Source organism: Rhodamnia argentea, chromosome 8 (genome assembly GCF_020921035.1).
Source record: "Rhodamnia argentea isolate NSW1041297 chromosome 8, ASM2092103v1, whole genome shotgun sequence".
Classification (NCBI taxonomy): Eukaryota; Viridiplantae; Streptophyta; class Magnoliopsida; order Myrtales; family Myrtaceae; genus Rhodamnia; species Rhodamnia argentea.
In genome coordinates, this window is record NC_063157.1 from 26,206,754 (window position 1) to 26,220,295 (window position 13,542).

Here is a 13,542-nt window from a genome sequence, read left to right on the forward strand (position 1 = left end):
TCTGCTCATTCTTTTCCCGCCTTTTCGTATGTTCTTTGGCCTGGTTTTGACCTTGATTCGAATCAGTTGAGGTGCAGGACCCTACTTGCTGCTGAATGCAGTTTTACAGTGGCATGTTCACTGCGGTATTATCGGGGTGAAACATAACCGCAGCCATTTTCTTCGAGACATCGAGGAATTGTGTCTATGAGACAACCATCTTCTGTGCCAGAAACACCAGGAGAAGCTCGTGATACGAAGAAAACATATTACAGAGCCTTGTTTCGAAAGAGCAAAACCTGTGCTAAGACGAAGTTCTCAGGGTCATTCTTCTAACCCACACTAAGCATATGAATCAGTGGAAGAAGATGCCAATTGAAAATAAATGCATGTTCTAAGATTTTGTCCTGGCACTTAATGTTTTCAAATGCCCTACTTCAGCAATCAAATCATTCCATGGCATTGTCAACTACAGTAACCCAACCATCAGTCTAGTCTTAATCTGCTTATACAATTCTCAATTGTGGCTTAGGTGGTGCCTGATCAGCATGGTGATTGTTAATTATCATTGAAGCAATCATCTAAAACAGCATCTAGTAAATTATATTTCCTGGCTAAGTATTACTGCTACGATATGAAGTGGTATATTTAGCAACAAGGATTTCAGCTCAAGTCATTAACTCTCAACTACTCCAAACTGCTAATTTACTACCTCCACCAAATCTGCTCACAAATAGGTTGTCTTCAATAACAGTTGATACGAAGGTATCTTGCCTTTAATCATCCATCGTTCTAGTTCGCCGTATGGAAACGGAGAAGCAACAATCAATAAGCTGTTTACAATCTCGTCCATAACCGGAATGTTCTAGTTTCACACTAAAATTTTCTCACCGAAACTACTTCTCCACATTTATGTCCAGACTCGAGCATTGCCTCGAGAACAGCAACGTCCCTGGCTCCTTCAAGATAAGAGCACCGCGGCTCAGCTTCATATCCGCTCTCCTTCTGAAACAGATCAACAAAGCAAAAGGTTAAAATTTTGGGTCTCTGCAACAGTCTGTGATCACTGCCTGCCTATTGAACATCCCCATGAGAATATTTCAGAAGGGGATCACGTAGAGTTTGATGTCCTCTTGCTCACCTAATAAAGTAATTCTTAGCAAAGTAAAACAAGGACAGTGCATGGTTTCGAGATGTTTACTTAATGAGAACGGTGAACTTTTCGAAAGAGAGTTTTTTAGGGTATATAAACCGAAGCAGCGAAGGTTATCATCTTCCAGTACCTTAAGTGTCATATTTGATATGTCATTTATAAAAGCTTTTAATTCTTCGGTCACTCCATTGAAAGAATAGAAGGTGCTTTTGCTTCGACCATCGGCACCATACAAGGTAGCCTGAAATAACAGCATCACTTGTTAGATTATGACAAATTTATAAGTTTGACTTGAATAAGAGTTTGCAACAAGCATCTATCAGGATTAGCATCGCTTGAATACAGCATGGATCATAGGTGAGTTATGAATACCAGGTAACCATGTCGACCATCCTGGCTTCCACGTTCAAGCTGCAGCGTCCCCTTCAAGCCTACAACTCGCCAGAATATCTGGAGGCACTGAAACATATCAGTGAGGACTAATCATAGCATATGCTAAAATTAGAGCGGATTATCAGCTCGAGACATGCCTTGGGTGATTTTGAAGATACGATCATCACAAAAACTCCAGAACAGCCATTATCCAATTGACTGCAGAGAAATGTTTCATTGTAAAGGCCGTCAAGAACCCACATATGTTTTCTCTCATATAAAAATTACTAGGTACACAAGACACTTACAAGGAAGATGATAAAATATCTGGAGGCGGCAAAGTCAAATCCACATGAGTAGTTGTAGCAGAAACTGAGGTTATCTCACATCCAACAAGCTGCAAGATAGTTAACCGTTGATGGAATTCCAACCACAGACTGCTGTTAAAAGACAGCAAAAAACCCATTATAGTTTCAGCAGATAACTTCAAGTGAAGTGGTATATTACCATTCTTAAACCTGCAATGAAGTGTACTCCCATATCGAGCATAAAGCCACCCTGCATTAAGGAAGCATATTGATCAAAGTGAGATTTGACCTCCAATTGAAGAGATGGGAATACGGATTCAGAAAATCCTCCGATTGAAGAGACGGGAATACGGATTCAAAAAGTATTCCATGATAAACAAGCGAAGGAGCCTTTGGAAATCCAGATTGCTGTGTTTAATGTGTTGTGATCCTTCAATCATAGTGAATACAAAAGTAATAGCTTCGGCATTAGCAAGTTATTGGGACATGATCCAACCTTACATTACATGTCTAATCCAATGTAAATCACGATTACCACCTCGGATGTTGTAAGCACAATATCCTTTTGAAATGGTTTAATTATAAGTACCAGAAATAAGATAAAGTCACATACCGCAAAATTGCGCCTCCAAGAACTCGAAAAGTAGGGATTAGAACTGTTCATCGATCCTTCAACTATGACTTGGACATTCATCATCTCGCCAATATCAGGCAATAGTTTTTTACACTGTTGATAGAATCATAAGGGTATTGCAAGAGCCGTGGCAAATCAACAAAAGAACAACAAGTACCTCAACGAAAGCAGGTTCAAATCTGTAGTTCTCCGCTACTGCCCAAATAGGCTTGTTGGGTGAACTAGCACAAAGAGCTCTATAGCTTGATAGTGCCATTTCTATCTCGGTCGTCGCTTCACAGATGAACCAACAGTTTAGAGGTAACTGATGCATGATTTTGCAAAATACAACTTCACTTGCAATTAATTGGAGACACTGATAATTCTATCTATAACCAGGTATTTGCAATAGAAACTTTTAGGTATTGAGTAAGATGCAGAAATAAGAGTTTGTACTCCCAACGCCATACACAACAAATGACACACAGGAGAAAAGTGTCACAAGTTAAATGAACGCTTGGATGTAAACTCAATTTCAAGAAACCAAAATGGATGCGAGATGCATTTATTCCCAATGGCTAATGCATATCAAAAAGGTTATTTATCTTATCAAAGACGAATATAGACTTGAAACTTAGTGACTAAAAGAACTGAAGATAAAAGAGACTCCATGACCTAAACAATAAATAGATCCAGTTTAGCATTGACTTACAAGCAGCCGCAGGTTTTTCTTCATACCCAATGAGTATGCCAGGAAGAGATTCAGCGCATCAAAACAATGAAAAAAATGGCCTTTTCAGTATACACAATGGAGGTAAAGTATGCAAGTAATACTGCCTAACACGCGCGCAATATATAAATAATTGTGTTTGACATATCTTCAACCGATACAGTCAGCTATAAATTTACATGATGCAAACTTCATGAGTTTCAGTCTATGCTTGGTCACCTAAACTTACTGAAAGATTTCTGTTTCCCCAAAAAGAGAAAGCTATTGGCATGAAACTTAGTTGTGCCATCTGAAACATAAATCACCTTGCAATACATGCTTTCCCGCCTTCAGCAGCCTAAGCGACATGTCAACCTGCACAAACTACCTAAGTGACATAATGGAAATGTAATACGTGGAAGCAAGTGATTGAAGAAAATTTTGTTGCATGAAGATGGGTTACAAGACACATGCTCATGTCAAGAACCAACTATATGTACCTATTACATTTCAAACGAGAGTTCATACTTCAGCCCATCACTTCTCTGGAAATACCAGGACATGTAATTTCATCCAATAACAGATTATTAATTATGTGACTCAATGGGCAAAGATTGGTTAATTTGTAGTATATAGTTAAGGAATCCAGAAATTGCATAGCAGAAAAAGGGGAACGGTGAAGAGTCAATGACCATCCAAAATAACATTAAACCTCTGTGCATTCTCACGTTCATTTTTTTGCCTGACTCTGTATAATCTCATTTAGCTGGAGAAACTTGCAGAGCACATATTACCGTGAGAATCATTAGACATAGCATAGAACCATCAAATCTGAGACAGAACGTGCATTAGCATAGAACCATCAAATCTGATACGGAATGTGCATTCCTTGTCTACCAAAGGATCATTCCCACTAGAATGTTACCACATTTTGGGGAAGTTACCGTTGCGAGATACTTCCAGAAGCACTTGACTAGGATCAGATAGCAATGAATAAAAAGCAAGAATGAAAAATGTGGCTTCGTTTCCGTGCCTTTTCAGAAGGCGACGAAATGTGATCAATCATGAATTAGCCACAGATCACCAACTTAATTTCAACACTAAAGTAGGACGTACTTGTGCCATTCTTTCAACTCACTCCTACTCCAAACATCTTTGTCAAATTCATCGTGCACACTGATAACATTGCAAGTAAAGTAAGAATGCCCATTACAAATTGAGGAGATATTTACTACTCTGGGTAGCGACACTGTGGACTACCAAATCTTTGATTATGGTGGGATAGAAGAACAGCAAAAGAGAACCTGAGCTTGTCCAGCCAAAACAACAGCAACAGCCGGTATTGAATCATCTCGGATGATCTCATCAAGACCCTCATCACCCCACTTACACTCCACTTCGGGAAAATGCTTCCGTGCAATCTCGACTGCACCTGTTGCCGATTCCTGCAACAACAAAAGATCAAAAAATCAAAGAATACAAAAGGGTCTGCCAATTAACTCATATGCAGGGCCAAGTTCTCCGCTCTTTTTTTTTTCCCGATCAGTCCAAACCAATATAACAGGTGTAGTGATCACTTGGCACGAATTTTCCACATCCGATACAGATTGAAAAACAGAGCTAATATCCAAACGGGTTTAAGCGTCTGATCGAGCTAAGCCTCGCATCCGCAATTCAATGTTTCATCCCACTGGAAGCTAAGACAAGCACTACGTGTTCACTAGTTCTGTCTCTTCTACTTCAGGCAACGAAACACGGCACGAACACAAATGGTGAAGATCAGGAAGAAGAAGAAGAAGAAGAAGAAGAAGCGCCACCTGCGTTCGGCTCCATATGGACTTGACAAGAACGAGCTGAGAGACCTCGGCGAGCCTCGGAAGGTACTGAGTCCTCACGAAGATGCCAGCTCCAAGAATGGCGATCTGGGTTCGCTTCTCCATCCGGACTTCCTCTTCCCCACGAATCAGGATCTGGGTGTGCGTTGTTGGTGGGAAAAAACGTGAATCGATTCGAAAGAAATCTCGCAAAATGTTTTAGTCATTCCATCAAACGAGAGCCCATCAATCCTCGGTCGCGCTAGATATAAATAGCGAACGAATGCTGGAAGAGCATTCCTCAGAAAATGAAAGGCGAAAGAAAAAAAATGCATATTTAACTTTTAAATAATTTATCCAACAAAGAAACCCAACTTTCAAAATAGGTGTTGGCACCCAAAATAATCTATCTATCGACACGTGCCGCACGCGTGAGAGGAACACATTGAAGCATCGACTATCTGAAGAACTTTGGAAGGCCTATCGACAATAATATGGGTTGATGCCACGTGTCCAACTAGCTACCAGTTTGAAGGAGGACAAAGTAGCAACAAATATTGTTCCCTTCGAATGCCCGGCGGGAGAACATTATTAGCAGTTGTCTGAACATTAAAACAGCCTCCTGAAGACTCGGCTTGGAGGCTCTGAAAGAGCAGAGAAGAAAACTGAACCGATACAAGGAAATTAAAGATCGTCGACGGTTACGTGGAACTTCTCACGGGGCAAAATCCGACGTTTATCTTTGGTTCGTTCCTTTGGTAGGAGTTGCATTTTATAGGCCACTCCGTCGAGTCAAACTCCGGACTGGTTTATGGTTGCGTAATTTCTTCTAATCTTTTATGTTTCGATTTCTTTAGAATTGTACTTTCTAAGCCTTCTCATTGCGTCAAATTCCGTTTGAGTTCACCTTTGTTTGATTACATCGGAATCTTTCCATAGTTCACGCGTTGAATATCTAACTATATAAATCTCCCCTGTCCGGCACCGCCACAGGACCGTTTATCACATTTAAAAGACGAAGAACGAATTTCGATGAAATATATTTTGTTGTGGATTCCGATGAAACAACAGAACACCCACTCAAAGTTAGTTGAAAGCATGTTTGTCGTCCTATTCTGTTCCTGAATTCTGGAAATACCATCTAATATTGCTGTGCCGAAACAAGTGAGGTAGGAACCGAAACCTGAGCCGAAACACGCGAACGTTTACATTTCTTACTTGGATAAATAATAGCATCTTGGAGCAAATTGAAGGAAAAATGGCATGTGCTCGTGGACACCCATGCAATTTCTGAGAAGGTTCGTCAATGTGCTGCTCTGACAGAGATGCTCGCGTTTTCCTGTTCTTTTACTTTTTTCATTTGCTAAAAAGGATGGAAAGAAGCATTCTCGGTGTTAGCGTAAAAGTCTTACACTCGATAGAAATATTCGATTCGAGCCATAATTACTCCGCACCTCCCGTCCTTACTGTTTGAGATTGGAGAGCCCCTCCTTGTCACAGCCCCACCAAAATACAACCGCAAGGAAGACTATGCACGAGGCCATCCAGAGGTCCGCTCGTGACATAAATCAAACACATGACTCGACAAAAGACAGGCAACCAGTTCACTGCTAGGCCAAAAAGCTTTTGAGGTTCCCCGATTGAACCAATGAACAGTTAAGTATGAATACGCCAACTTCATGTCCTCCATTACCAATGGCAGGTTTGGTTGGGCAAGCAAACTTGGAATGTTTCATTGAGACAGAACCGGATTGGTGCTACGCACGCATGTTTGGCAACTCACAAAACCAAACGTAAAATCCATCTCTCTCTACACTCCTACCACAAAAACTTCTTTCTGGGTGCAGGAGAGACCGATACCACAAAAGCAATATATTATAAAACCAGGAGGACCATACCATTAACGGGCCAATCATATACCCCACGGATGGAACAATCAAGAGACAAAAAGTCCTTCCTGTAAATATTACTATTTCTGGTTTCTACACTCAGTTTAACAAGTCTGAGAACAATGGCCTATACATTGACAAGTCCTTCCATGTACTGATACTGTGGAGGCGGGTTTCTACACACCCAACCATCCATGTTCTAAGGGGCATATTAAGGTATGCGTTCGCGGATCTCTATATCAAAAGAATGGTATTGGATGAGAAGGAGTATACCATGTCACGAATCGGAGGAACTTTCGGGTTTGCTCCACCAAAAGCTAACGGAGAAGCTTGTCGTTAGAGATCGTACATAGTGCCACCACTTCGGCGGTATATACAGCATCTCCCCTTCCTCTAAAATACAATCCATAAACTCTAAGCCCATAAACTTGGGGTATTCCTTCTCGTCTATGTCATCTAGATCAACCTTGAAACAAGAACACCATGGATATATAAGAAAACTTAGGCATGAAACAGTAGGACAAAGGACTGAGTAAAGCTAAACATGAGAGAAAGAGAGAGAGAGACACACACACACACAAAGAGAGAGAGAGAGAGAGAGAGAGAGAGAGAGAGAGAGAGAGAGAGAGAGATTTTTATAAACTTTCACCTAATGGATTCCACCTCCAGCTTTAGAATGCTTTCACGAAATTAAATGCCTCCAAAACACACAGTTGCATGCTACTCAGGTCAGAGTGTATGCTAGTGATGCTTTTGGCTACTGAACTATCACCATCTAGGGTGCAGCATTTCACTGCTTCGCCTAGTAGCATGACACTTGTCTACGAAAATTTTTATGAAAGCCTTTCATTTGCTTCTCTTCAATGGAAGTTTTATTTTCCCAGAATGTGTCCTAATTTTTGGCCACACCACTATCGCTTTCCTATCATAAGGCCCGTACTCAAGAGAAGTCGAAAAGTTGCAGTACAGATGAGGATGTACCAGTTGTTTCTTGGTCACCTTGATCACATTCCCAACATTTCAATCCTCTCACTTGAAAGGCCAAGAGCTACTTTGGCGACATCTCTCTTATTTGGACATAAAGGGGAAAAAAGCCCTCATGCAAGGAAAGAAATGCACTGTAGATAGCTCATGCAAGTGGTGATATTATGATGGTGATCCATCTGGTGATTCAAGACAAGCATGCCATATCAAGACGGTTCTAGATCAGCAGAAAACTTTTTCACTATATTAACACATTCTGTTAGATACCATTAGGTATCTGATGTGATTGACAGACTTGCAAGGTCAGAAAAACCAAGTACAGCCAGATTCTAACTGCCTTTTGATTTCAAAATTAAGGACACGGTTTCAGTTGGGCAATAGGTAGTCTAAGCACCACGTGTGACTGAAAGAGAAGGCACTCTAGACTGGTCGTACCATATCATCAGTAACCCATCGAACCACAGATAGTCTGCATATGCATCTGCTCTTTCCTTTCTAACCAACTGAAAAGTGAAGTTTACTTCAATCATTTCCAAACCACTTGAATAGTAGATTAATCAATTTTGTGTTTTTATTTGATCTTTTCTCTTTCAATCTCACTTGCTTCTTTAAATAAGCTATTTGACTTAGTTTACAGCGTGAATTTTGATAAATGAAGAAACAATAATATCATTAATGAACAAAGTATCCATTTGAGAATTTCTTTCCACAGAAAGCAGGGGAAAAAAGGGAACATAAATTGAATGTTGGAGGGACGTGATGATTTGAAAGGTTTGGTGTATATTTGCAAGGATAAATATGAGCAACAATTTGCAACAAAGCAAATAAGTTGGAGATATTTGCAATTAACTCATTCTATATAGATGGAAGAAAAAGTACCTTACTAGAATTGCAAAGCATGGTTTCACTATGTGGATAGAGTTCCTCTGAGAATGAAGAAGAGTAAAGCCTTATATATTTTGCACCAACAACCTAAAGAAAAGAGATCATCCTTCATTCAAACAGCAATGAAGACAAAAAGGAAAGACAACTCTGACAAAGCACCACTTTGCACTAATAGCAAAATGAGGGCACACATACTTATAGACACATTGACAACAAGCTCATTATGGCATTGCAGGCAGAAGTGCTGAACCACATCACTTATTTTTCTTATTACGTATTTGATAATGGAGCGTTTGCACTATGCGATTAATTAATCACTTCCCTTCCTCTAAAGAGTCACGTTACTATTTGCTATTCGATTTCAATTACTATTCAGAAAAGGAGACTTTGAAATCAGGATTGGCACCTGGATATGATAACTTTGATTATATGTCTCATAAGTCCTAAACCATATCATGGCCCTAGATCTAATGGAAAGCAAATAACCTGATTGTAATGAATATAAACTAAGAGACAGATGTTCAATTAGCTTTAAGGTTAAGTGCATCTTAACTTCCTATAAAATTTACTTGAACGCGATAAATGAAAGAAAGAAAAATAAAAAATATTATCGTCTACAGTCTGTGAAACAAATGCAGTTTTGCTATTTACTTCACGATAGAGAAAGCACCTGAGCAAGTATGTTATGGTGTGGATCATGGTGCAATGGCGTCACTGTGCCTGCTGGTCCAAACCAAGCATTAAGAGACTTTAGCTCTCCGCCCCCGGCAAAACAATAGTCAGGGATGAGAATATCCTTTCTCAGCTCATTTATCTACAATAGCAGACAAATGAAATCAACATAAATGTGCAAACATTTAGAACTAGTCTTTGAAGAAAAGCATCCAAATGCCACAACATAGAAATTGAAGGAACACCTGCAATCATAATGAAGGAGCATGAGTACCTGATCAAACAGTGGATGCTGCGCAAGATATGTAGGGTCAGCCGCAGAAGGATCGTTAGACTGTAGGCGCTCAAGAAATTGGGAAAACGTGATGAGCTCCTGCTTCCACTCAGAGCATAGATAGTTCTTTCCAACCTGCAGAGTGGTAAAGCTTTACCAGATTTCAGTGTACAGGAATAAATCAGGTTAGCATATACTTGACATTGCGTAAAAGGATCCCAACCACATTGCACCGAGTGCGGATCCAAACCAAGAGGTATTCCCAGGTAGGTGAACTTTGAGGTAAATGTGTCCAAAAGTTATTAGCATGAGCAATTGTTGAGTTGATTAATGTTAAAACCTACTAAGTATTCTTGCGAATTAAAGATTCTTAATGCCATTAACACCACTTCCTGATATGAACACTGTGCCAGTTGAAAGCAATTGACAAATATCAAATTTTTCTAGCAATCTTGCTGAGCATGCATGTTAGAGCTCCTTCTCTCTTTTCTTTTCCCTTTCTTCTTTGTCAGAAAAAGGGGGTGATTGTTGCGGTCAGGCACTACAAGGTTAATCACCTCAACTGGAACTGTGCGGTCACCAGCAATGGTTTTGAGATAATCCATGTCATTCCACTTCGTTCTGGCAGGCCACTGAGACATGCAATCCGTAATTACAACTGGACAATCTGATAGGAAAAATTCACGTAGGAACCCCTCCAAGGACAGAGCAGACCTCCTAGCCACAGTTTTCAGAGACAGAGATTTTATAGGCAATATCCGGAGCACCTACAAGTTCAAAGGGAGAAGATAACAGTCAGAAAAACTTCAGATTCTGGTCTACTAGTGCCGCCACGAAGATTGCCAACTTCGTTACATGCGATGTGATAGCAAAAACCTACATAGGACAAAATCTTTTATGAAAAGGAGATGAGAAGTGAGCAGGCATTCTTTCTGCTTACTTCGACTGAACAAATGCATAGAAATAGATGTCAAGAGGAAAGGCAACATTTCATTGACACAATCTTCAACTTAACAAATTAACTTTTGACAAAACAAAAGGAACCATCCACAACTTTAGAGCATTCTTTCCAGATGCTTTCTTGTTCCATCAAAACCTAAAATCAGAATAACAATAGCCAGAATAAAATTAAAGATAATTGGATAACTGAGTTTATCCACACATCAACTATCTAACCTGGGATGCGGAAATTATGCGTACACTGACTGAGGACCTAATAAAAATCCATGCAAAAATGATGCCTTTATATAAAGAAGGGCAGTGAGTAAGAGATTATACTGATAATCAAATCGGGTAACACAGGTAACAGGCAAAACTTCTAAGTGAAGGACCACTACAGGATTCAACTGGACCTTGGAACACCACTAACAAAACCAGGACGCAAGAACACATCTAATCTAAAAAGGGTAAGTGTAAAAGAGCAAGACACGAATGATGGGAGCAACTTCAGCTGCAAAATTAGCATTGCACATTCAGAAGCCATTTTCGAACAAAAAGAAATGAAGTGCATTCAACAAGAGAATTAGCATTATCCATTGAAAGCAATCAAAATTAACATCAGAGACAACTTAAGATTAGACATTATACGATTACGAACAGATTAGATATTACACGTCTCCGCATGCCGCCATTTTTCAATCAAATAAAAGCACGAAAAATAGAGAAGAAAATCGCAGACGAACCTCACCTTATCCAGGTCGATTCCCTCACGAACCAGCCTCTTATCCAATCCCTCTTCCTCACACTCTTGTCCTCCCAAAAACCTAGCGTCCCTCGCCTCCACGCTCAACCTCTCGACGGCGGCCTCCAGGTCCTTCCTCAGCAGCGTCCCCCCCATGATGAGCCCCAAATCCAAAACCCTAAGCGCCTCCTTGAGCTCGCCGCCGCGGTAGTGGAGCCTGGCCACGTGGAGGCACGCCATGGAGTAGGCGTCGCGCCACACGGGGAGCACGGAGTGCCAGGGCCCGGAGTGGAGCTGCTCCCACGCCATCTCCCGCGCCGCCTCCGCCGCCCGCACGTCGCCGGCGGCGGCGGGGCCTGACATGGCGGCGTAGGCATAGCCCCCGTGCTCGGAGATGTCGCGGAGGAGGCCGGCGGCTTCCCGGTCCAAGGTCGGGGTCTCGAGGTGGCCTCTGGTTGCGCCGCCGCGGGACATCCGGTGCGACGGTCGGTGACAGAGTGAGGGAGGGGAGGAAAAGCGCAGTGCAGTGTGGAGACGCCACGGGAAAAGGTTGCAAAAAAATATCGGCGAGATTCTCGGTTGTCAATTTGTCATGCGCTTTTTGGTACGGAGAGAAAATGGGAAATATCCCATGATTCCATGGAAACCCGGGGAAGATATTTCCAGCGTGTGATCGTCGCGTCACTGCGTCCATTGATAACGTGACACGTGGATAAGCGCGGGACTTCTTATTTGAAATCTTAATGTGGCGATTCCCCTCCATCAGCTCTTTCAGAACCGGCGAGTGCCACGTCATCGGAGGTTCCGGGTCCTCCAATCATACTCGCATAGCTTTGTGAGTGAAGCTTGATGATGTCATGTGATGAGCGATGGATAGGAGTAAAATGCTACTGATTCATGAAAGTGATGTCATAGTGATTTGTACTTAGGAGTCCTACGTTATAATGAATTTATCCTTAAAAGAGCTCTAAAGGCGTAATTGATCTATCGTGACAAACTAATCGGTAGTTGATGCTGCTCTATTAATGATGCCATGGCGAGCCAAAATTAGCTTGTTCTGCTTGTCTCGCTCGATGGACTATATATCCCGGCTTAATTAGGCGTGATACAATCGGATATGAGGAAGTTATTTACCTTATTGTTTTATGGGACAACATGAGAAGGAAGACTAATCGAGCGTGTTCTCGGCTTGCCAAGGGCCGGACGGGCTAATTCCGCGACCAAATTTATCGGCCCGTGACAAATAGTATCGAAGCGGGGAACCCTCCAGTAGGTGAGTGAGTCGGGGGAAACATGTGGTCCGCTTGGTCTCACGAGGACGGAGAGTGAATCGCTGGAGCAAAATGTCCTCAGACAAAGTGCGACTCTCGACATGCTTCTGGGATGCTAATGGGGGCACAAGCAAGAAATTGATTCCTCACTTAATAGGGATAACGCTCTTGAATTGATTTTGTAAATCTCAAAATGGGTCTACTACCGCGTTTTGAACGAGAGAAGAAACCTTCATTGGTTAGCTGAAAGTAGGAAGGGCTTTATGGGCAAAAAAGGGCGATGTTAAAAAGGCGTAGTTGGCTCAAAACGCCCCCACTTGAGAGCATAAGCCCAAATGGCCTTTGCTCAAAAGAAACTATTGATGGAGAGGGGTTGTTCTATTGGGCGAGCATGTGCCATTCATGTGAGTCCCCACTGCAATGTTGATGGTACCGGGTGGTGCAAAGAAGCGACAAAACAACCCGCAATGAGGATGTTGCGAAATTGAGTGGGGGAGGATGTCGCAGACCGGAAGATTAGTTTCCTTCAACCATACTAGAGTACCGTTGTGAGTGAAGCTTGATAGTGTCATCATGGGGAGTGAGCGATGCAAAGGGAAAGATGCAACTAGTTTGTGGGAGTGGCGTTAGGGTGATTTGTACTAGAAGTTCTTAGTTATAGTGAATATACTCTTAGGAACTCTGAAAGCAAGGTTGGCATCTCGCGTACAAGCTAGTCGAGAGCTCAAGTCGCTATCCCGATAAGATCATAACAAGCCGTAATCAATTGTGGTGCCTAAAGTGTTCTGCTCGTTTCACACGATGGACTGTATATCCGAGCTTAGCTAGGTGTGATGTGATTCGATATGGGAAAGCTATTCGTCTTAGGGCCTGCATAATAACCATTCTCATTCTCTGATTATGATTTTGAAAACAAAAAAGGATGAGAATTGCATTTG

At 41.6% G+C, this 13,542-nt stretch overlaps 2 protein-coding genes across 3 annotated transcripts; both read right to left on the reverse strand.

Moving 5' to 3' along the window:
* Window positions 1-667: 667 nt before the first annotated feature.
* On the reverse strand, window positions 668-5,228 carry LOC115738233 (uncharacterized protein YMR315W). Its single transcript, XM_030670806.2, has 12 exons — window positions 4,952-5,228; window positions 4,439-4,579; window positions 3,461-3,509; window positions 3,138-3,155; window positions 2,604-2,719; window positions 2,426-2,539; window positions 2,012-2,062; window positions 1,813-1,901; window positions 1,663-1,723; window positions 1,505-1,582; window positions 1,263-1,373; window positions 668-984 (listed from the first exon to the last, which is right to left on the reverse strand). Exons 1-12 carry the CDS (start codon window positions 5,072-5,074, stop codon window positions 856-858), a joined length of 1,080 nt encoding a protein of 359 aa, XP_030526666.1. The 5' UTR covers window positions 5,075-5,228; the 3' UTR covers window positions 668-855.
* Window positions 5,229-6,811: 1,583 nt separating this feature from the next.
* On the reverse strand, window positions 6,812-11,915 carry LOC115738232 (lysine-specific demethylase JMJ30). Of its 2 annotated transcripts, XM_030670803.2 has the most exons (6): window positions 11,340-11,913; window positions 10,210-10,419; window positions 9,653-9,787; window positions 9,377-9,520; window positions 8,701-8,793; window positions 6,812-7,303 (listed from the first exon to the last, which is right to left on the reverse strand). In XM_030670803.2, exons 1-6 carry the CDS (start codon window positions 11,805-11,807, stop codon window positions 7,115-7,117), a joined length of 1,239 nt encoding a protein of 412 aa, XP_030526663.1. In that variant the 5' UTR covers window positions 11,808-11,913; the 3' UTR covers window positions 6,812-7,114. The 2 variants fall into 2 exon arrangements, with proteins under 2 accessions (XP_030526663.1, XP_048140596.1); XM_048284639.1 differs by lacking the exon at window positions 8,701-8,793 and having other exon boundaries at window positions 11,340-11,915.
* Between the last annotated feature and the right edge of the window lie 1,627 nt (window positions 11,916-13,542).

Excerpts from the sequence above, each read along its gene's own strand:
- LOC115738233 (XM_030670806.2), bottom strand. The coding sequence starts at position 5,074 with ATGGAGAAGCGAACCCAGATCGCCATTCTTGGAGCTGGCATCTTCGTG. Across the intron at positions 2,540-2,603 it reads TTGAACCTGCTTTCGTTGAG|TGTAAAAAACTATTGCCTGA; the intron begins GTACTTGTTGTT and ends TTCTATCAACAG. Across the intron at positions 1,724-1,812 it reads GATATTTTATCATCTTCCTT|TCAATTGGATAATGGCTGTT; the intron begins GTAAGTGTCTTG and ends ATTTCTCTGCAG.
- LOC115738232 (XM_030670803.2), bottom strand. The coding sequence starts at position 11,807 with ATGTCCCGCGGCGGCGCAACCAGAGGCCACCTCGAGACCCCGACCTTG. Across the intron at positions 9,521-9,652 it reads AGCATCCACTGTTTGATCAG|ATAAATGAGCTGAGAAAGGA; the intron begins GTACTCATGCTC and ends CTGCTATTGTAG. Across the intron at positions 7,304-8,700 it reads TGCTTTGCAATTCTAGTAAG|GTTGATCTAGATGACATAGA; the intron begins GTACTTTTTCTT and ends TCTTGTTTCAAG.